Source organism: Trichoderma evansii (genome assembly GCF_050947405.1).
Source record: "Trichoderma evansii strain SZMC 28006 chromosome Unknown GGI43scaffold_16, whole genome shotgun sequence".
Classification (NCBI taxonomy): Eukaryota; Fungi; Ascomycota; class Sordariomycetes; order Hypocreales; family Hypocreaceae; genus Trichoderma; species Trichoderma evansii.
Window position 1 is genome coordinate 693,420 of NW_028145190.1, and position 22,096 is coordinate 715,515.

The 22,096-nt window shown below is 49.7% G+C and overlaps 8 protein-coding genes across 8 annotated transcripts; 2 read left to right on the plus strand and 6 right to left on the minus strand.

Annotated features, from left to right (window-relative positions):
* Positions 1–1,914, minus strand: GGI43DRAFT_385781 (ferric reductase NAD binding domain-containing protein; the record flags this gene model as incomplete). The annotated part of the gene is made up of 3 exons (XM_083203701.1): positions 1–34; positions 136–1,647; positions 1,748–1,914. 3 exons carry the CDS (start codon positions 1,912–1,914, stop codon positions 1–3), a joined length of 1,713 nt encoding a protein of 570 aa, XP_083058663.1.
* Positions 1,915–4,203: 2,289 nt separating this feature from the next.
* GGI43DRAFT_109484 (ubiquitin-conjugating enzyme/RWD-like protein) lies at positions 4,204–5,653 on the minus strand. Its single transcript, XM_083198891.1, has 5 exons — positions 5,315–5,653; positions 5,033–5,078; positions 4,916–4,945; positions 4,592–4,775; positions 4,204–4,516 (listed from the first exon to the last, which is right to left on the minus strand). Exons 1-5 carry the CDS (start codon positions 5,356–5,358, stop codon positions 4,377–4,379), a joined length of 444 nt encoding a protein of 147 aa, XP_083058664.1. The 5' UTR covers positions 5,359–5,653; the 3' UTR covers positions 4,204–4,376.
* A 1,017-nt stretch (positions 5,654–6,670) lies between these two features.
* On the plus strand, positions 6,671–8,735 carry GGI43DRAFT_410459 (saccharopine dehydrogenase (NAD+, L-lysine-forming)). The gene is made up of 3 exons (XM_083206622.1): positions 6,671–7,748; positions 7,822–7,852; positions 7,914–8,735. The coding sequence occupies exons 1-3, from the start codon at positions 7,000–7,002 to the stop codon at positions 8,304–8,306; spliced, it is 1,173 nt and encodes a 390-aa protein (XP_083058665.1). The 5' UTR covers positions 6,671–6,999; the 3' UTR covers positions 8,307–8,735.
* GGI43DRAFT_109550 (acyl-CoA dehydrogenase/oxidase) lies at positions 8,500–10,111 on the minus strand. Its single transcript, XM_083198892.1, has 3 exons — positions 9,816–10,111; positions 8,715–9,740; positions 8,500–8,651 (listed from the first exon to the last, which is right to left on the minus strand). Exons 1-3 carry the CDS (start codon positions 10,018–10,020, stop codon positions 8,605–8,607), a joined length of 1,278 nt encoding a protein of 425 aa, XP_083058666.1. The 5' UTR covers positions 10,021–10,111; the 3' UTR covers positions 8,500–8,604.
* Positions 10,112–10,969: 858 nt separating this feature from the next.
* On the minus strand, positions 10,970–11,498 carry GGI43DRAFT_109617 (uncharacterized protein). Its single transcript, XM_083198895.1, has one exon. It carries the CDS (start codon positions 11,371–11,373, stop codon positions 11,074–11,076), a length of 300 nt encoding a protein of 99 aa, XP_083058667.1. The 5' UTR covers positions 11,374–11,498; the 3' UTR covers positions 10,970–11,073.
* Positions 11,482–13,359, minus strand: GGI43DRAFT_109596 (Zn(II)2Cys6 transcription factor domain-containing protein). Its single transcript, XM_083198894.1, has 6 exons — positions 13,103–13,359; positions 12,942–13,038; positions 12,823–12,869; positions 12,260–12,769; positions 11,583–12,199; positions 11,482–11,498 (listed from the first exon to the last, which is right to left on the minus strand). Exons 1-5 carry the CDS (start codon positions 13,160–13,162, stop codon positions 11,675–11,677), a joined length of 1,239 nt encoding a protein of 412 aa, XP_083058668.1. The 5' UTR covers positions 13,163–13,359; the 3' UTR covers positions 11,482–11,498; positions 11,583–11,674.
* A 31-nt stretch (positions 13,360–13,390) lies between these two features.
* Positions 13,391–15,417, minus strand: GGI43DRAFT_109619 (MFS transporter). The gene is made up of 4 exons (XM_083198896.1): positions 15,112–15,417; positions 14,350–15,060; positions 14,131–14,296; positions 13,391–14,065 (listed from the first exon to the last, which is right to left on the minus strand). The coding sequence occupies exons 1-4, from the start codon at positions 15,270–15,272 to the stop codon at positions 13,637–13,639; spliced, it is 1,467 nt and encodes a 488-aa protein (XP_083058669.1). The 5' UTR covers positions 15,273–15,417; the 3' UTR covers positions 13,391–13,636.
* A 3,106-nt stretch (positions 15,418–18,523) lies between these two features.
* Positions 18,524–21,847, plus strand: GGI43DRAFT_109634 (1-phosphatidylinositol-4-phosphate 5-kinase). The gene is made up of 3 exons (XM_083198897.1): positions 18,524–19,888; positions 19,990–20,953; positions 21,009–21,847. Exons 1-3 carry the CDS (start codon positions 18,696–18,698, stop codon positions 21,687–21,689), a joined length of 2,838 nt encoding a protein of 945 aa, XP_083058670.1. The 5' UTR covers positions 18,524–18,695; the 3' UTR covers positions 21,690–21,847.
* The last annotated feature ends 249 nt before the right edge of the window (positions 21,848–22,096 follow it).

The following is a 22,096-nucleotide window of genomic DNA, read 5'->3' on the forward strand; positions in this document are numbered from 1 at the left end:
TTAAAAGTTTTCCTTGCCCCAGACGAATGAGAACCTAAGTAGAAGCCGAATTAGTAAATGACACACCATGTATACACAACTCCCTCATCACCGCCCAGCTAATTGATTCATTTGAATGTATGAAGAAAAACTTACTCGGGATCCGTATACTTGTTACAGTAAACGTGCAGGGAACTTCCCAGTCCCTTGGGTCCACAGAAAAACACACCAGCTTCAGCAGGAGTGTGCAGCTTCCGGATACCTCGGAAAATCATATCCCAGTTGGGACGACCAAAGTTGGTGGGACTTCTCAAGCCCGTAATGGCATCTTTGTCGGCGTTGGCGTCGTTGATCATGATGTTGGTGGCATCGTCTGCCTTGATCTTGGCCGTCAGATACGTGTGGATCTCAATGCGGTTGTCCACGTCCTGGGCCTCCACGGCAAGCAGCAGCGATCGGAACCACTCAAAGGAGCCAAAGTCACGGCAAATCCAGAAGAAGTAGACCTTTCGCAGCCGTGTCTTTTGCTGAGGGTAGTTCATGCGGTACCAGATAGACTTGAGGATGGAAGCAAAGGGCGTGACACCAATACCAGCTCCGACAAGAACCGCCACTTCGTATTTGAAAACGTCCTCAGAGGCAGATCCGAAGGGGCCGTCAATGTAAACTCGGGGCAGAACGCGCTTCAGGGCTGGATCAGTGTTTTCGTCTCCAGAAACTCCAACAACTTTACTCGAATCGCCTTTCTTGCCCCACTCGCAGCCCAGAACACGCGAGACCTCCATGGTAAAGTCACCTTGGCAACGCATATGAATGGAGATGTAGTCCTCCTCGGGAGCGCTCGTCAAGGTAAAGGGATGGTATTGCCACAGAGAGACAGCCGGGCAGCAGAAGAAAATGTATTGTCCGGCTCGAGTCTTGGTGTTCTCCTTCTTGATCTGGATCTCGCAGACTTGGCTGGGGTGCTGGATGACCTTTGAGATGTACGTCTTGTGGTGTCCACGAATCTCTCGGGCAATTCTCTCCGCCAGGTAGATGAATCCTCCGTACATCCAGTACTGCCAAAACACACCGATAGCCGAGGGGCCAATGCTGGTGCAGAACGGCGCCACGTCAGGCTGAATCATGCAGAAGGCTCCGTGGATGGCCCAGAAGAGGAAGAAGATGATGAACATGTGGTGAGTGTACCAGAATCGTTCGTAGTTGGCTCGTCGAGGCTTCTCAATCGAAGTGAAGACCATGCCCATGAGCGCAATCAGCATGATGTATCCAGTCCAGCCGGGGCCTGAGGTGAAGTTGGCAAGGAGCCAGCCATAGATTCCCAGCTTGTTCTTGATTGCCACCTGAGCAAAGTTGTTCCAATGAGCAATTGTATGGACCCAAGAGAAAAACACAATAGACCAGGCCGTCGTGATGTGGAAGGTGATGTTCTTGTCGAATTGGATAACACCGTTCAAGGCAGTCTGTCGGAGGAGCGAGATCAGGGTTCTGCAGACGGGGAAGAGAATGATGCCGACATCGACGTGGAGGACCAGAGCGGCGGCTCGGGCAATAACGAAGGTGAATCCAAAGGTACTTCGAGAGGTCGCCAAGCTGTCTTTGACGCCATAGTGAACGCAAGCAAAGGCGAAAATCAAGGCGTGGGCGAGCATAAAAACGAAAACAAATCTACCCATTCTGTTAGTAAGGGGTTCCTTACTTTCCCTCCATATTGTGCTTTTCCCAGAGCCCATATCATATCCAACAAAAGAAAATCTTATGCACGTACACTCTTCGGTAACCTTCGTTAATCATCCATCGATCGAACTTTTCCCGGTTTGTCAGCTCCTGCTGTTTCTCCTGTGTCATCTCTCCAGAAAGCAGCATCCGCGTCAGGGGCGTCCATCTGGACCGCTCCGTCTGGCGCTCATAGCTCTCGTACTCGTCGTATCCCATTGTTGCTAGCAAAAATTCGAAATGATATAAGAAAAATCTCCTTCTGAAGTATCCCAGTAGATTTTCGACGCCCTCGTTCTCCTTGCTTGATGCCAGAAGCGCCCAGCTGGCGCAGTGTAAATTATCGTTACGACGGTATCGGTAGGTTCAGATCCCGCTGAACGAGCAGCAGCTGGTCGATAAAAGACAATAGAATAAGTCAATGAGTGAAAGGCCGTGACGAAGAGAAAGAATGAAATATCCCGAGATCTGCAGACGCCCCTAAATATCAGCACCTAGGAAAACAGAAAGCGACAATGGTTCTTGAGAGAATGCTGCGGTTGCATCGCGATAGCCCCCCCTTATAAGTTGTCATAGAAAAGAACGTACCAAAAGTTTGAACAATACAATCTCGACCTACTTTGCGATCAACGCAACCCACGGGAAATCCAACAAACGCAAAAGGAATAATTAAAAAAAGACGACGACAGAGCAATAGAAAAGAGGAAAGAAGGGAAAACAGAGCTAGAGATAGAAACTATCGGCTTGTGGGAGATAGCAGGATGCCGCTGTTTCCTCCTCCTCTCCAGGGGTGTCTGTTCCTGTCCCAGCGCCCAAAAAAAGGCACAAGCGATTTCGCTAATACCACTGGTCCCTTGTTACAGACTCTTGGTCGAATCCATCGACACACGCAACGACTGCCGGCGCATGGGGTGCCCCCGTCGTGCAGCCAATTAGCGTGCGGTGCGCCGCGTCTCGAAACAGACCATTGACGGGCTGGTTTGATGCCAAGGGCGCTTTTTTTGCCGTTTCGCTAGCCTACAGCCTACGTAAGTGCCCATGTTTTAGAATCTCTGCGTGTTATCGCTGGTTGGTAATGGGCTTTGCCAGAACAGCAGCTGCGGCCCCCTGCGAGATCTCCCAAGACTACGGAGCTTTTACATGTTTGCGACGTTTAATCTAGCTGTTCACGGAGCTCTCGATCTCTTCGCGAACTACCGACTCCATACTGTCCAACTGTATTCGATGGATTCGAGATATGGAGGTGCTCCCATATTAACACGGAGTGCTAGGCCAGGCCCAGAATCTCCACTGCGCGCCCCGGCGAGAGTGAGAAACCGCCTGTAACTAGTAATACAAAATCCTTCTAGCAGCATTATTAACACATGAAAAATCAAAGCACTGCAAATGTCTGCGAGAGTCCAGGAACCTGCCCGGCAAGTCGGGGCGCTAATAATAAATACAGGGTTTCACAACATGTGGAAAATCATTCGATTTCTTCATCCTGCCGTTTTACTTTTCGCCTTGCCCCCCGGCTCTATCCCCCGCATGCATTGAACTTGCCTTCCCACGGGTTGGTGTCTTGCCAGGGGGGAAATGGCCCCGCTGCGGAAAGGAGGCTGAGAGCGAGGCTTCATGAAACACGATGCGACAAAAGGTGTGACGGCTCGTGTGCTTGGCGCGTGCCGTTTAACCCGCGTAAATGTTTTACCATTTTTCTCTGCTTTATACTTGAATGTCATATCTCTGCCTTATATTTACAACTTTTTGTTTTTCCCTTTGCTAGGTAGCATTACTAACAGCACCAAATAACGCTAATCATGGGTATCCCCGTGCATTCCGTGGCTTATTAACCCGTATGAGATCGGATCTCTGCCGCTGTGGCTATACTACTAGTACCCGTATCTCCTTGTAGATTATACTATTAGTGCTGAGACTACATATGTACAATATTCCGTTTCATCTTTTGACTTCTGGTAATACTAGTCATTTGCTCTGTTAGGCCAAGAGTCAAGGCTCAGCATTGACATGTCTGTGTATCTGCACCCGTTGAACGCCAGACATATATGTTGCTATTCAGCACAACTACTACTCTCTTCCACATCAGTTGCACCATCCAGAACTGTAGAATACAAGTATGGTTTTGTAAAAGCCCTTTAAGCCCTGTACATTAACAAATACGGTGCTGCCGAGGAGCATCCGTCACTATTGAGCCATTCGTTATGAGTGGCAAAACCTTATACTACTGCGCCGCACATTACATGTATAGAGCCATATCATTTCACGTACAGATCGATCAGGCACAAGTGGAAATCATCTTATATCACGAGCCAAGCAAAGCAATAAAACATTCTTAAGAGACGTAATTAATCAGATGCCTGTTTCTGGATGCAAATAACGCGGTATTGATGCAAACCCAAAGTTAACCAGCCGCATAAGCCCTTAGAATAGCGGATATATCTGTCTAGTCTGCCACCTGTCCGCCGGCCATGCGGCTCGCCCCTGACATCATTAACCCAGTGTGCTTGAAGGAATGTTAGAACAGCAAAAAGAAAAGCTTGCACTGTCCGCTTCTGACTGCCATCCCACTCTGCCGGTTACAACGCAAAAGGTTCGCCAAACATGCCGCACCGTCATTTCGTGATAGAGGACGTCAAACACCCAGCGCCATCAAACCCCCCAAAAGAAACCGTTTGATTTGCCTAGACGGCGTACTTGCGGGTCCACTCCCGAGCGGTGGCCTCGTATCGGGGCCGGTCGGTCTTGTACACGTGCGCAATCTCAGGCACAAGCGGATCATCGGGGTTCGGGTCTGTGAGCATAGAGCAGATAGAAAGCAGAACTGGCGAAGCACAATATGTCAGCCGTTTGAATTTCCAAAGCGTTTCTCATTCTAGACTACAAAGTAAAAGCCTACCTTTAGAAATAGTCAGAGCAGGGCTCCACTGGTCTCTCAGAATATCGAGACAGATGCTGCCGTTGCTGTTGATGTTGGGGTGGTAGATTCTGGTAGAGAAGTTGACTTTCGGGGGTTTGAAGGGGTAGTCAGTGGGGAACTGAATCTTCAGGAAGAAGACGCCTCCTGAGTATGGTGAATCACCCTATGGTGGTGGTTAGTTTTTTGTTCTCCAAAAAGCCGCGGTTGAGCGTATATAAAGCGTTTTCATCGTATTTCAAAGCCAAAAGGCCAGAGATGTTTCCCGATGCAAAAAGGAAGCTGCTCTAGAGGATTCCAACTTACGGGTCCCATAATAGTAGCTTGCCAGTGGAACTATGAAGCACGTTAGTCTATATTCATTCGCAACTCTTCCATCCCTTTTCGATGGTGTTGGAGTAGGCAGAGATGGATCTAACTTACCAGATCTTCGCCGACAGGGCCGGCAGAGCAGGAGGATGGCGGATCACTAGCGGTCAAAATGTCAGTATACACAACTCCTTGTCTCGAAATAACGTGCCGCTTCGTGCCAGACTCTTCGGAAGTCGAACATCCAGTCGACGTCGTGGTTTGTGAGACCCCCGCTCAGCTCAGCCCCACCTCACACGACGACTTGGGCCTCAAAACGACGACACTCGCTGATGAAAGCATCCAGAGAGGACACGAAGGGACAAGGGCAAAGGGGCGGAATAAAGGGAGATTTACGTGCCGAGGTCCTTAAGCTCTTTGTTGATGCGCTTCAAGGCCATTGTGATGAGAGTATGTGGTATCTAAGGGGGTGGTGGGAGATCGATCTCGGATCGAGGCTGGTGGCAGACTGGCGTCAGTATTTGCGGTCGATACAGCCCGGACGGGTCGGGTCACCGTATGGCGGAGAAGAGGCACTCACAAGAAAAAAAGAATCAAAAGATCCCAGGCGGACGATGGAGACGATGCAAGGCGACCGTCTACAAGTCCAAAGCACTAGGAAAAGATTTTATATGATGGTGGTTGCGCAGTCCCTGATGGCGGTTCTGTGCAGATCCAGGAGAGTTTGTATGTCGAAGTGGAGGGGTTGGAAAGGAAGAGAAGAGAAAGGCACAGTAATCGCAGTAGGCGGTAGTAATCTTAGCGGTAGCCAAAAAAAAAAGAGCGGGCTGCACGGCCAGCGGTGGCTGAACTAACTCTAACCGCCTAAGCAGCAAGGCGACCGAAAAAAGTCTTTATTAATTTTTTTTTTTTCCTTTTCCTTCCAAGGCCCAGCTGGAGTCCAAGGCTATTGGGCCACAAAGGTGGCTAGACACCGCCACTGCTGCACCGCCCTTGGGCCGTGACCCGGACACTAACAGACGTGCACCGGATCAGCACGCAAATCGTGATAGCGGCGAATGAACTGACACATCACGGCCCAAAGGTGACATGTTGCCATCCAATGCCATCTTCTCCATGTCGTTCTCTCGTCTTCGGTGATCGCCTGGACCGAGAGATGGCGGTGCCGAGGGAACACTGTAAATTAGCCAAAACAACCAGAGCATCATCGACTGCCAGGTATACAAAGTACATGGGTTTCCTACGAGATGCACCGTGATGTCCTACCTATATGTAAGGATGACCAATGGTGGCCTAAATTCGGTGGCAGGATTCGTGATTGGAGGTTCAGCCGCTGATGAATGACGGGCTTGTATCGACCCATTTCTCTAGGTACCTAACGCTGCCGCCAGTACCAAGTCGTGATGGCTACCCTTGGGTCCTAATTTGGCAGTATGTGATACATTGAGTAGCAACAGATCTGACATCCAGCTGCTGCACTCTCTACCAGTCAATACGTGGATAGAGCCGGACTTGTAGATATGAAGTAGCATTCTGTATGGAGCACCATCTCGTAGCGTAGTGCCCTTCAGCCAAAGACGTCTGGCAGCCGTCGATTCAGTGGCATGCTATGGCTCTGTCATAGCACCCCACGGTGGGGTTTCTGGCGACATCGGAGAATCTCGCGCCCAGTTTTGCGCGTGGTGACTCAAGAGGCTTGCTATAGAGCAGTATTTTAATTCTGCGATTTAGCTGAAGTTTTTTTTTTTTTTCTTTTGGCTTTGACAAAATCAACAAACTCTTGTTTTCTTTAGATTCTTGCTTCAGCCTTGAACTCATAGACGCAAAGCTATCTTCATTGACATTTTTCTTGTAAGGAAGTCTCTATGCATCGAATGATTTTTTTCATTCCATGTCAATTGCCCCTCTTCTTCTCTGCACTTGATCGTCATATCGTCATTAGTTCAGAGACATTCCCCTCCACCCCTCTATACCAACTTTGCACAACCGCATTCTATCAATTGAACATTGTGACTCCTGTTACTAACACAGAGAACTCTTTAGTCTATACCAATTCTTAACGTCTTTCATCTTCAGAAAAAATGTCTGGATATCCCTCTCTTCTCTTGCGAGCGGAGCAGAAGCCCCTCGAGCACCGATCTTTCTCTCCCGCTGTCATCAAGTCTCTGATTGACGCTGGCTACCCCGTCTCCGTCGAGCGCTCCTCTACCGATCCCAACTTCAAGAGAATATTCGAGGACTCAGAATATGAGGCTGCCGGAGCCAAGCTTGTCGAAGCCGGCGTCTGGCCCAATGCTCCTAAGGGGACCATCGTTCTTGGTCTCAAGGAGCTCCCCGAAGAAGAATTCCCTCTCAAGACCGACTTCATTCACTTTGCACACTGCTACAAGGGCCAGAAGGGCCACCAGGAGGTTCTCAGCCGATTTCCCCGTGGCGGCTCTGTTTTGTATGACCTTGAGTTCCTCGTCGATGAGGTCGGAAGACGAGTGAGTGCTTTCGGATACCACGCTGGTTTTACCGGCGCTGCTCTTGGTGTCAAGACTTGGGCCTGGCAACTCGCCCACCCCAACGAGAAGCTCCCTTCTGTCGCAACATTCACCGACGGCAGAGGCTACTACCTGAACGAGGATGAGCTTGTTGAGCAGATTCGCAAGGATCTTGCCGAAGGCGAGAAGAAGCTCGGACGTAAGCCCACCGCTTTCGTCTTGGGTGCCCTTGGCCGATGTGGTACCGGTGCCTGCGACCTGTTCCTCAAGGCTGGTCTTCCCGAGGAGAACCTCACCCGCTGGGATCTTGCTGAGACCAAGGACCGTAACGGTCCCTACAAGGAGTAAGTTTTCAGTTGCTCTTTTTATTGTTCTGGCCATTGCTTGAGCTCATAACTAACATTTCTCTCTTTATAGAATCGCTGAGCACGACATCTTCCTCAACGCCGTAAGCATACCCCAAGTACATAGTATTGAAATGACAAACTTACTGACATCGTATACGATAGATCTACCTCTCCAAGCCCATCCCTCCCTTCGTCAACCAGGAGCTTCTGTCACAGGCCGGCCGTAACCTGGGCGTCGTTATCGATGTCTCATGCGATACCACCAACCCCCACAACCCTATTCCTATCTACGACATCAACACCACCTTTGACGACCCCACCGTTCCCGTCAAGATTGAGAACGACCAGAACTCAACTCCTCTTTCCGTCATCAGCATCGACCACCTTCCCTCCATGCTTCCTCGCGAGGCCAGTGAGTCATTCAGCGAGGGGCTCAAGGAGTCCCTTCTTCAGCTCAAGGACCGAAGCACCGCCAGAGTTTGGGCTGATGCCGAGAAGCTGTTTAACGAAAAGGTTGCGCTGCTCCCAGAGGCTCTGCGCACCAAGGAGGTTTAAAAGAAAAGAGAAAAGAACACAATTAGTAATGAAGATCATCAATGAGCATGGGAATTTAACGGTCAGGGTAATAGAAACAGGAGCATAAAAATGGGGCGCTTTGATATACACCAAGAGAAGTATATCAAGTGCATAGAAAATTTGATTTCCAAGGGCTGTATCAAATGAATACAAGTGGCCGATTTATTTTTTGTTGTTACAAGTCAATGATTCCTCGTAAATGGTTGATCCCTTACAAGTGATGGTTCTGTCACTGTGTTTATACGCTCAAATTCATTCTTTCTATGACGAGTATACTCTACACAAAAGCTTGAATACCGGTAATCGCCCTGCCCAAAATCAAACCTAGAAATTCCACCGTTAGCAAAACCTCGGCTCTTCCAATAATAGCATAAAAGGGGTACTTACTGTGAATATCGCTCTGTCCCTCATACGTCTGTGTCACAAACAGGTTCGCAACATGTCTTCCAATGTGATACTCGTCGCTCACGGCGTTTCCTCCGAAAATCTCCTGCAGCACACGCGCGTTCCGCAGAGCAGTGTCGCAGTTCTGTCTCTTAACCATGCTAATCATCTCGGGTGTGACCTTGCCCTCGTCCTTGAGGCGGCCGACCTGCACCGCGGCCAGGGTGCCGTAGGCGGCGTCGGTGGCAGCGTCGGCGAGCTTCTTCTGGATGAGCTGGTACTTGGCGAGAGGGTTGCCCTTGAACTGCTTGCGCTCCAGGGAGTATGTGCGGGCTCGGGCAATGGCGTCCTCGAGAGCGCCCATTACTCCCAGGGAGATGCCGTATCTTGCGCTGTTGAGGCAGCTAAAGGGTCCCTTGAGGCCTTCGACTTCTGGGAACATGTTGGCTTCCGGGACGGGAACGCCGTCCATCTGGATCATGCCCGTGATAGAGGCTCGAAGACCGTTCTTATCCTTGATCGCAGGAGTCTCGAGCGTGCCAGGCGGGCAATCTTTCCTCTCAACCAAGAATCCCCTAATCTTGCCAGTCTCTTGCAGCTTGGCCCATACCAGCAGTACATCAGCAATGGGGCTGTTGGTGATCCAGGTCTTGGCGCCGCTCAGAGAAAAGTATCCCTTCTTCGTGGGATGCGGCTTCGCGACGCTCTCCATGCTGCCCGGGTCGCTGCCGTGGTTCGGCTCCGTCAAGCCAAATGCACCAATGAGTCTGCCCCTGGCCATTTCTGGGAGGAATCTCTCCTTCTGCTCTTCGCTGCCGAACTCGTAGATGCCACCCATGACGAGGGATGACTGGACGGACATGCCAGATCGGTAACCGCTATCGACTCGCTCGACCGCTCGTGTGATCAGACCGCCGGCTACTGAAGATACGCCAGCACATCCGTAACCTGTAATACCGGAGCCCAGAAGGCCTAGTTCGCCCATCTCCTCGAGGATCTTGGGATCGTAGTGTTCGTCTCGGTAGGCCTCTAGAGTAAAGAAGCAAAGAGGTCAGCAGGTATATAACGTTGTGCATGAGAAGTATATTCAATTCAAATTCATACGCAAGACTCTGGGCTGTAGCCGCTCCTGGCAGTACTTCTCTGCGGTCTCCGCAATGGCCAGCTCGTCCTCGGTAAAGAGGTTCTTCGCATTCAGAGGATCCTGCCAGTCGAACGCGGGGCCAGCACCGGTAGCATAGCTTCTCGCCGCAATTGGCCTCGCAGAAGCCGCATTACGGGCAAAAGCCCTGAAGGAATGTCGCAGCATATTCGATTAGATTCAAAGAAAAAGATTGGTATCAAGAACGGAGCATCAAGGAGGGTGCTGCGACAGCGTTATCGTATGGTCTTATGGCCTCCAGCTCGGCAGACTATCGGCAATGGAGCTTCCCCAGACTCACGCCTCGGAGCCACTAGGTCGAGCACTAATCCGATGAAACCCGCGCCGAATCATACGCAAACTCCACACTGGCATCCCCACCCCGCCAGAGCCGCTGCACATGATGCGGCGCTTGGATTTAACACTCCGTAGGAATGCCTAAGTAGGTACTAGTATAGTGGTATAAGCAAGCTAAAAATGGAATATAACGGGAGAAATCGTACCTAATAGCTCCAACCGATCTCGGGATTCAGGGATGCGCCTTGTCAATGACAAAATACGGGGTAATTATATGTAAAATTATATGTAAAATATATGTAATTCATCAATATTCTAAACAATTGGCAGATGGATAGTTTCCTGTGAGGAGTTGCAAGTTTAAGAGAAATTATATAGTCTATCAATAAAGGCTGATAACTATTTTCCAACAGCACCGCAACGTAGTGGTATAGCTACTCTGTCGAAGACATGGCCGTGTCACTTTCGCCGTCAGACATGTCGTTGAATGGCTCCCAACCCTGAATATTGACATGTTTTATTGCCCTTCATCTAACTTATTGCGAGAGTACCTTGGCCTATCCAACTCAGTGATAGCTGTCATGATTCTTGTCACGGGAGATGAGGATGCCTCCTATTCTCCCACGGGAGAACCTTGTCCAGGGCTCCCAATATCAGAAGGACTGTGTCGTTCTAAAGAGCCTCGTGCCCTTCGTCTCCTCTCTCTTCCGTCTTGAAATCTCGGCATGACAAGTTCTGTAGAGGTTGAGTTGCGAGAACACTTTGGCGGCTCCCACGGCCGTCTGCGGCGGAAGCGAACAGCGATGCGTTCGCGAAAACTCGGCGGCGTGATGGGCTGAGAACGAGAAACGCGTCTGCTATAGTAGTGCTGCCAGCTTCCTAGTCGGGGTGAAATCATCTTTGGCTTCCCATTAGCTTGCTTGTCTACAACGAATTGAAGAAGCGGCAATGGCCATTTACCCCAGATTGTTTTGAACTGCGATTGAAATCTGGACAAGATGTCATACACTGGTGTATAAGGGCGGTCGAATCATCTTGGGCGGAGATTGGCCATAGTATAGAAGTCGATCGTGGCAGCCCTCTGTCCCTAGAGAAGAGCTTGCCTTGTGGTTCTGTGCTGGCGTCGTTACGTCCACCAGTCAATAAGGCCTGGCTCGATAAAGGATAAGTTCGACAGGTTGATGCTGCCAGTGATGTGCGAAATTCGGCCGAATTTTCGTTCATTTTAGAGGGCAGGATGAGAGTTTGCCGACCGGATGCTAGGTAGTTGGAAAGAGGTAATAGCTACTATGTAATGATAATATCCTCGGCAGAACTGTCATGAACGGCGACAGCAGTAGAAGTGCTTCCTATTTCAAGGGTCAGAGCCTTTCAAGTTTTGGGAAAAGAGTATGGTTGCGCACGTGAGGTGGCTGCTCGCCGGGTGCTCATACCTTCTCAACTGCCGCCTCCATGAAACAAAGATTGAACTCTAGATCTCCTAGCTGTACCTTCCAGAAATCGTCCAAAATTAGGCCGGTACCAATCATGCCTTCAACAAAAGACGTCCATGCCAGTCATCATATAGTTGCGCCGCGTTTTGCTTTTGTAGAGAGTCGGGCGCATATTGAACCACTAAATTCACTGCGGATATGACTTGCAACCCTACGTTAAACGGCAAAGAAGGTTGGCTCATTAGGAGCTTGGAATCCTCGAGGATAGCTGTCGATAGAGAAATTTGCCTCTCAAAACTATCATCTGATTGGTATGTCGATACAAGGTCTCGTAAATTTGTGAGAATACGAATTATGTGTTCAGAACTAACAGCTTGGCTTGGATTAGCAGCTGTGGATTCCGCGTTTTGTTTATCGCTACCCAAGCTTTCGTTGCTTTTTTCCCATTTGTCAGTTTTGGTGTCCCTTTTATTTCCGTTTATCGATTTTGTATCAAGTAAAAGAAGCGTGTCGATAACATGGTCGAATTCGGTTTTATCACGGTGTAGAAAGGGTATCTCCATCCAATCTTGAGTCCCGAGGAGTGACGTCTCGCGAGTAGATAATGCTACATATGCCTGTATTACAGTAAGCTTCCCGTTCATAGACCTCAAAAAGTTTCAGGATGTTGTATCTACCATGAGAAAACGCAGCTGCCAAAATATCTCAAAAAATGGCGTTGTCTGGCAGCCTTGGGGTCCAGCTTGCTCTAGGAGGCTGAGAGCGCCATAAGCATGGGTAATCCAGGAGTCCGGACCAAGAGGTGCTATCATCTCAAATTCCAATAGCGCCATGGACATAAGAAGAAGGTTTAAAAGAAACGTTAAATGCTGGTGCTTCTGCCATGGAACAAACTGATGAAATTGAGCCTGATGGCGCTCCAAGCCGCTTGAATAGTACTGGTACGCTATCGCTCTTAACGACGCATTATTATTTGGAAGTGCTGAAAAAGCTGCTATCATGGCTTGAAATGGAAACACCATAATGGACTGAAAATCTGTCGACAGCGGAAGCTGCGGGACCAACGTGATCCATGGATGAGGTGTCCAAGGGCATAGATGATATGATGCAAGCTCAAGTGCCATACGCGACACCACATTGTGTACGCTGCTGCCGATACCGGTCGGAATGCCAGTTTTACTCACTTGCTACGTCGTATAAGCGCAACCTCCTGAATCAAAGGGTCCGATCAAATGCTTACTTTATACCGTTCATCGCGTCGAACAAGTCGCTGCTGGGGCTGTGATTCTGGGAAGACTTTAGTAAATTCGCACTCAAAGATCGCACTCAAGTATCTCAGAATACCAACAAAACACTTACCATCTACACTATGGATAAAGATAAGACCTTGCGTAGTTCCAGGACACGGTTGCTTGAGCCGTACGCACTGGGAACAGTGCGGTTGCTTGTTATCACACTACAGCCCAATTAACCATGGCACTCCCTTTTTTTGTGTGTGTCAGTTTTGTCGGATTACTTACTTTTATCTTCCTTCGTTTGCATGTTTTGCACCCGTGGACTCTCTGAGAACCTATTCTCATTGCGCCTTAGGTTACAGTCATACGTCTAATCGGTGAGAGGTGCAGTGGTGAGACATAGGGAAGAGTTGTAATCCACCTTTGGGCGGCCAAATAGGCAAATGAAATCAAACCCGGGAGGATGAGTAAGCAATCCAATTAAGAGCAATGCTGCTCGACGGATCAGGAATGTACACAAATACGCAACTCTGGCATTATGCGCACTGATATTACATTTCGTTTAAGCAAGCAGTTTACTTGGTTTACTTACACTCACATATAATTATAGCTCAAGTATTCATATTCCCAGCTGAGTGTGCATTTTCGCTTTGTTATTTTTGATCTTTTTGCCTCTTTTAGCACAGTTCTCGCGTATACATGTAAGAGGCCTAGACTCGGTATATTTTTCATCTTGTACCCGATATAATTATTAAATCAAACAAGAGCTTGGCATACTTAATAGCTATCAACTGCAAGATCGATTACTCCCTTCACTTCTCAGTGATTCAAATCACTCCTCGCTCGGATTTTCTCCCCCTGAAAATACACCCATAGAGGCAACGGGATGCCTATTGCGATGCTCAGTCCGCCAAGAAAAGAATATGTTCCCCCCAGTCCCATGGCATCAATCATTTGTGGGGCGAAAAGTGGTATTGCGAATGCGAGGAGCGAACGAGCGAGGGCGGCAGCTGCCAGAGCAGCCGCTGAGTATTTGAAAGCGTCGATAAAGTAGAGCTGCAGTGGCAATAGGATAGACATCATGCCGAATCCGAAGATGGATGAGCCGATAATGGGGAGCATCCAGTGCTGATGCGTCTGGGCTGTCCAGCCAAACCAGAAGAGCCCAATTGGTACGGCGATGGAACCAAGAAGCATTCCCGGCATTCGGAATTCCGGCTTGGGGATATCGCCATTCTTCTTGGTTAACTATTGCCACAGGCTCGTTTTAGTTTCACGGCAAATATGCAGAGGAATTTCTAAACGAGACTCACATTATGATAGACCGTGTTTCCTACCCATCCGCCCAAAGCTGTGGCACATAATTCTCCGAGTCCACCTCCTATGTATGTCAAACCAGTTGGCCCAGGCTTGAATCCATATATGTTGCCAAATATCGTTGGGAAAGTCGTGAAGAACATGTTCAGAAAGCCGTATACACTATAAATGGCATTAGTCGGTTGGATATACCGAGAGTAGGTGGTAGTTCTTACAGTGCTCCATAGAAACTCAGGATGAGACAAATGGGGCTTTTTGTAAGAAGTACCAAAGGGCGTACAGCTGCCTCTCTAGCTTTAGGGCCCATCAATGAAGCAGAAGTGCTTACTCCTTCGTCAACAGCTGTCTTTTTCGTTCCTTTCTTCCAGAATCTTAGCAATCCTGTTCCCTGCGGGCCATTATTTGATCGAATGAGTGCATGGTCCGTCTCGGGGAGGAATAGCATGCAAAGGACCAAGGCAGTGGCACCAAGAGCAGCTGTTAAGACGAAACCATAGCGAACTCCAACGGTCTGTGTCAGGTATCCTCCCATAATAGGTCCAGTTGGAGGCCCAATAAGCAAGCCCAGGCCGTATATAGCGCTGGCTGGGGCTCGTTCTTGCAAGATGAAAAGATCAGCTATAACCGCTCCGGCAATCGATATGGGTGTTGATGCTCCGATTCCAGCCAGAAATCGAAAAGCAATTAGTTCTCCCGTCGAAGTAGCGAAGATACACGCAATACTAAACGCGGTGAATATGACGCTCGAGATATTCATCACCCACCTCCGTCCATAAATCTCAGACAATGGGGCAAAGACGAGTGGTCCAAGTGCCCAAGCCAGAAGATATATAGTCAGAGTCAGGGCCAAAACAGTATCGGATTTGATGTCGTATTTTTTGGCGATTTCTGGTAAACCAGGTGCCATGATGGAGCTCGCGAGAGGCCTAAATGAATAAGAAAGGTGAACACATTCTATGTAAAGCCAGAGAGCTTACGAGATGAATGCTTGAAAGGAGATTAGTCCTATCGTCTGGTATTTTTTGGAATTGGCCCAATTTATGGGATTTTTGTCAGATTTACTCCATAGTTGATCAGGATCACTGGTGTCTGAATTTAACACTGATGAAGTCTCCTTGGTAGATTTCTCCAGGTCCATGATGGCGACTAGCTAGCGGTTCTCGAGGTGCGTCCCATGAGAGAGCCATGGTCATAGACATATGTCGAGTATTTATAGTCATGGTAAAAGGAGATGATACAGAATTCTACAATAATGTTGTAGGAAATGTGCTCTTGAATCCTCGGGACTCTAACGATATAGAGAAGAAGAATATGTGATCCAAGGGCACATGTAGGTCTATATGATATCAATTGCCATTGGACTAAAGCACTTGAACTCGGCAGTCTAGCCTATTTGGGATAGTTTTTGCTGCCGCCAGAAGTTAAGAATGAAACTATTACAATATACAAGCAGCATCTTGGATGATTTTCACGCTGGTATGATTAATTCGGTTAATTTATGATGATTATAGACATTCTATGAAATGGAATGGTCGTAATTGATCGTGATTATCTAGGTATCGAGCTCCTAAAACGCAGGAAATGGCGCATCTTATAGGGTAAGTGTCGCAGGGCCATTGTGAACCTGTAGCATAAACTGGCACATGGAGATAACCATGCATGGAAAAAAAAAAAAATGAAAAGTTTGGAGTAATTGCAATGTAAAACACCGAGATTTCAGCGTGTTTATCACGCAAATATTATCTCGGTAATTTGGGGCTCGATAGTGCAAATCAAAATCTCGTCAATTTTTATATGAGCTATACGAAGTACGTCTATGTTTATGGTCTTGAGCTCTTATCTTCTTTCACGTGCAACCACAGTTTGGACACCAATTCTGGTCCTTGAAAATGGGCTGTCCGGGTAACTCGGCGAACCCTATTTGGCTATTTACGAACTTGAGGTCATCTTCTTGCGGGCTGTTGGACGCTCTGCAGACTTAGAAGCGATCGACGCAAGTGATTACATACTCGTATGACGTGGATTCAAGCCGGTGTGTCTCATGTTCAGATCTCATGCCTGACAAGTACTACTTATAGAATGCCAAAGGCCGAGAGAAAAAAAGAAGAAATGGCGATATAGGTTTACGGCTAGGCATTAATAGATATTAGTATCTGTGCCAATGAGCGGCAGCCAATGTTGCCAGAGGGACCCAATTCTGCCCCCTGGGATATTTATCATAATACGAGTATTATACGTGGGCCGGCAGCTTTACTTTTAGAAGCAAATGCGACATGGGGGTGACCGGCATTCCATAGCCTAAAGAAGAAGCTTCAATTTTTTCTCATTCTACTTTTTCTTCTTGTGCTCGAAAGAAGGAGAACCAGGTTCCACCAGCTCTTCTAGAAAAGCATGGACTTCCGGAAGACCACGGAGGAGCAGGCGTGCAGCACGGAGATATTCATCGGTCAGGGTTCGTCTGATCGCATAAGTAGAAATGAGAGTCCGCTTCACTGGAGACGAAATTCAGGGATGGCGAGGTTGATGTCTGAGGGGGCTGAGTGGCCCTGGTCGTCGCGAGCGTTCGAGCAGAGGGCCAGGATATTACCAGCCTTTATGCGCTGGGCCGGCGGAAACTTGCCGGCATGGCTTAATGAAAGAGGGGAGGCAGTGCTGACAGGGCGGGAATTACTGGCTGGATGAATGCGATCGTATTCGATCCTTTTTTGCCAGTGCCAAGCAGAAGCGCGAGCGAGCCGGGGCTCAGGGGAAGCCGAGACTGTATGCCTGTATGGAGTACATTGTATGTGGTATATGATCTGCTAATTATTACGAAGCAGTACTCCATCGCTGCGTGGACTTGTACCCGATAATAATATGCAGGATTTCGGGACGCTGGAGAGCGCGAAACATGCATAAAAGGAGCTGGGGGGCCTACGCCGCGGATTTAATAGGCCAAGGAATTGATTACTACTATTAATACAATACCCGTTGGCATGTTGTGACAGGATCGGTGCACAGATACGGAGTAGCAGCTGTCTTAAGTCCATGCGATGCTCCGCTACGCCCAGCCTTCAATTTTTCTCGCTCTTCACGTCGTTTGCCTTTTTTCTTTTTTTTTTCCGCCTTGATTCTCATGGGCAGCCATATGGTCTGTGATCTGACTAAGCCTCTCTGTTTCACACACGCAATAGCTCAAAATGCAAAATGTCATGCTAGTGCCAGGAATTGTCAAAGTTGTTTGCCCCCCTGCTTGGTTTCGCTAGTGGAACGTTTTGATGTCATGACTTGCTGTATGTGTGCTGCTGGACCCATCGTGGAAATGCCCAGCGCCGAGGGCAGCCTGAGTCTCCATGTCCTGTAAATCATTTCTGCGAGTCAATGTTGGAAAAGGGCTTGGTCTGGCCTGGGGTACCTCTACCTGCAGACGCTGGGTGGGCGGCCCTGCGGATGCTTGTACAAGTACCCCATTCCTGACACAGGATGCTCTGGCGTGAAAGACGGGACCTGCTGCCTTGGGACACAATTGCGACTATTATTGCAGCGTCAATTTGCCCTGTGGGATGGATTACAGTAGCTGCTTTGCTTTGCCTCCATCTGCTTTTATACCCACGGCTTAGTATCCTGTGTAGGTACCTGCATGCATGTGAACTCCATGTAAGCGCATCCTGCTGTCTGCCGTGGCACGCAAACTGAGCGACCACGATGGCCCAGCGTGCATTTGCACTGCCTCCCGTGGCGGCAGATCAACCCTCAACTCAGCTGGACCAGGTGTAGAGCGTGCCCTATGACGAGCGCCCATCAAATTCCAGGTTCCATGGAGCTCCCAAGTCTCTATGCTCATCCACTGCCGCGCCGCGTCCTCACTGGCTCCAGCGTACCGGCGGCCGCCCACTGGAGCAGCACTGCTCCCTTAGCGGGCCCAGCTCCCCATAGCAGGATTTTACAGCGCGCTGTGCTGTGCTGTGCTATGCTGTGCTGTGCTGTGCCATTAATCAGTTCCATGCCAAGCGGCGTTCACTCCAGGTCTCGTCTCCCCTTGTGGCCCATCCATTTTCCGCTGGTAACCCCCTGGGCCACCATCATTAGCGCTGGCCCGGAGCGAACGATAAACCCGCCACTGGCACCAGCCAAGCGCCTCGTTCCAATTTTCCACGAGGTTGGAACCCGACAGCCCGCCGCCAGTGCTCGATCGTCGACGAGAGAGGCAAAGAGCCTTCAGGCAAAGAGCCTTCATCTCACGCTCTGTTTTTTTCTCTTTGTTTTCTGCGTGGGAACGGCTGCACTGACTGCATCCAGTCCATCCCTGTTTTTTTTCCCCTTCCAGGCGCTGTTCCTCGCTGTAACCCCCCCAAGCCAATTCGTCATCCCAGCGGGCTGCGGAGTGGGTCAGCGCGCCGCCAGTCTTTCCCTCTGGTTAGCTGTTCTGTCGTCTCTGCCCAATCTCCTGCACCATCCAATCCAACCCGCAGACGCAGCAAACCTCCATCCCCATCAAATCCCTTCCCATCGAACCAAGAAGCATCGCTCAATTGGTAGCATTTAGCAGCTGTCCGCCGCTCGCGTCCGCCGTCGCAGCGAAATGCCCTCGTTCCTGACCCAAGACAACCCGACAGTCTTTTCCAACGGCTCCTTCATCAATCTTGAGCACGAACACGAGCACGACCACGACCAGTACGGCCACAGCTTCGCCGCTGCAAAGGGCCTGGCGAATGAGGCATCCATAACCGACGCCCGGTCCTACGCCGTCCATGAGCGCTTCGACGAGAGTTCGACTCTGTCCACGCGCGACTCGGACGTTTCGGACTCGCCCATGCCCTTGAACGAACTCTGGCAAGAGGACGGCAGCGGCAACGAGACACGGCCCACGAGCATGAGCTCTCTCTCCAACGGCAGGAGTCTGGCTGGGGGTTATGAAGCACAAGATTATGGCGATTCCAGCCACGCGATGGCCAATGGGGCCACCTTCTCCCTCCCCCATCGCACCGTGCCACAGGAACACTTGTATGCAGGTGCTGCAGCCGATCTGGCCCGCAAGCCAGCCGCGTTGTCGTCGTCCATCAATCAGAGAGCATCGACAAGGAGCGTCCAAGACGATGTCTCGACTACCGTGACCCGGCCAACACCGCCCCCCACAGATGCTGAGTCACACAGCCCGCCTCAGCCTTGGGCGCCGTCACCGATGGCTTCTGACCTCGCCCTGCCGCAGCATACTAGTAACGGCGCCCCCCATCGCTTTTCATCTCCCGCAACCTACCAGCCTACCGGCTCCAACTCGGCACCCTCTCTGTCGGCACATTTGCAGCCCGGGCCCGGCATGGGCATCAAGCAGAGACACACCCTCGAGGTGCCCAAGCCTGCGCCGGGAAGAACATCCAAGGACGGCCTCGACACTGCTCAAGCCAGCGGCCGCTTTTCACCAACAATCGCCAGCCCTACAGGGCCAGGCCGTGCAGCTTCTTTTAGCCTGGCTCGACGAACAACGCGGTCCATGCAATCGGATGCTCCCCGAGACGAGATTGTACCTGACGAAGACGCCATGCGATGGGCCGAGATGTACAGACAGAAGCGAGCCAGCAAGCGGAGACGGAAGGAAGAAGAGGACGACGACCGAGTTTTGGTTGGCACCAAAGTCGACGAAACCCATGCCAACTGGGTGACGGCTTACAACATGTTAACGGGCATCCGTGTATCTGTCTCGAGGACGAATGCAAAGTTGGACCGCGAGTTGACCGATGCGGACTTTAATGTTAAGCAAAAGTCCACGTTCGACATGTATGCTAACCTTCCCCATCTTTCAATCGTGCATGATCGCTCATGCTTAATCCCAACCATCTCTTGTCTTCTTGTAATACTAATATTATCCATTTCAATAGTACCGGTAACGAACTTGTCCCCTCAGCCAAGTACGACTTCAAATTCAAAGATTATGCTCCTTGGGTCTTCCGCCATCTGAGAAATGCTTTCCGTCTGGACCCAGCCGACTATCTCATGTCCCTGACGGGTAAATATATCCTTTCGGAGCTGGGCTCCCCGGGTAAGAGCGGCAGCTTTTTTTACTTTTCTAGAGATTACAAGTACATCATCAAGACCATCCATCACGCCGAGCATAAATTTCTACGCAAGATCCTCCGAGAATACTATAAACACGTTACCGAGAACCCCAACACTCTCCTTTCCCAGTTTTACGGCCTTCACCGAGTCAAGATGCCTTACGGAAAGAAAATTCACTTCGTCGTCATGAACAACTTATTCCCCCCACATCGAGACGTTCACACCACTTTTGATCTTAAAGGTTCGACTATTGGCCGAGACTACAGAGAAGAGGACTTGGAAAAGAATCCCCGTGCGACCCTCAAAGATCTGAACTGGCTCCGACGAAAGCAGAACTTAGAACTGGGTATCCAGAAGAAGAAGCTGTTCCTTGAGCAGCTCCAACGAGACGTGGCCCTCCTCAAACGTCTTCACATTATGGACTACTCTTTGCTGGTTGGTATCCACGACCTTTCCCGCGGAAACGAAGAGAATCTTCGTGGAAAGACATTGCAAGTGTTCAACCCAGGTGGTGAGAAGAGCACTGAGGACGACCTTCAGACCTCTCTTCTCCGAACCCCATCGAAGCTGGAAAATTACCGCAAGGCCAAAGAACTACGCCAAATGGTCCAGAAGGAACGCCCCGTACCCATGGGCGAAGCCAATGACCAGATGCCTGAGGAGGTGGGAGAGGATCGTCGGGGGCTCCTCTTCAACCAAGATGATGGTGGTTTCAGAGCAACCCACGAAGACAATGAGCCAGCCGAGGAGATTTACTACCTTGGTGTCATTGATTGTCTCACGCACGTAAGTTTTAAAGCCATAGTCATTATTCACCGAAGTCTTGCTAACCTATAGATAGTACGGAATGATCAAAAAGATCGAGCATTTCTGGAAGGGCCTTTCAAACGACAAGAGCAAAATTTCAGCTCTACCGCCTGACCAATACGGTGATCGCTTCTACCATTTCATCACAGGCATCACCATGTCCGCCGAAGAAGCTAAACGGGAACGTGCACGCAGAGACCAGGAACTTATGCTTCAAGCGCAGAAACAGGAAAGGTCGAGGCAGAGCACCATTCCTCCCATGCCGCTGCACGAACCACCTGCCCCTCCCGTCGGAATACAGCTGAATGGACGGGCGAGGGGAGCACCCGAGGAACAAATCCCAGAGCGAATTCTGAAAACTAGTGCGACGGTGCCGGGCGCCAGAGATTCACAGCACGAGGCTATTCTACCCGTTGTAGAAGAAGCCGGAGAAAGCAGCAGAGACGACACCGAGCGATGGGTTCATCAAACATCTTGGAATGATACGCCTGAGCCGAGCCGAGCGCCTCCGCCAACACCACCTGCCCACGACCAAACTTTCCTTAAGCCCGATAGCTCTGACAGTGGTTATGGTGACAACAGCAATGGGACTGTGAGCAGAGACAATTCGCTCAAAGTAGCCCGACCGGCCAGCCGAGGAAGTCTAAACAAGGTTTTACCACCACTCCCCAAGAAGGAGACCGCTCAAGAAAGTGGAATTAGAATGGTCATGTAGACGAACTACAACAATAAGACTCTATCTTTCCGCTGGTGGATTGAAAATTGATTGGTATTACGACAAAGCACGGCATGGCGCATAAAATCAGCGATGTTAACTATACACAAAAGGGTTCAGACTTTAACAACCCCTTATTTTTTTTTTCTCTGATGATTCCGCATGAAGGACAAGGAAACGGTCGGGCGGAATTGTTGGACTCTATGATTTTAAACACTGTTTTGCAACATAATCAGCACTTCGCGTTTCTTTTCCTTCCCATTTTCTTTTTTTTCTCTTACATTTATTCTTTCTCGCCCGAGAGCACGCGTGTTTTTTATTTGATTGTTCCCCTTGGCCACACTTTCCTGTTCATCCGGTTGGGTTCATTTCCTTTTTTTTCTTTTGTCCTCAGAGGAAATATTATA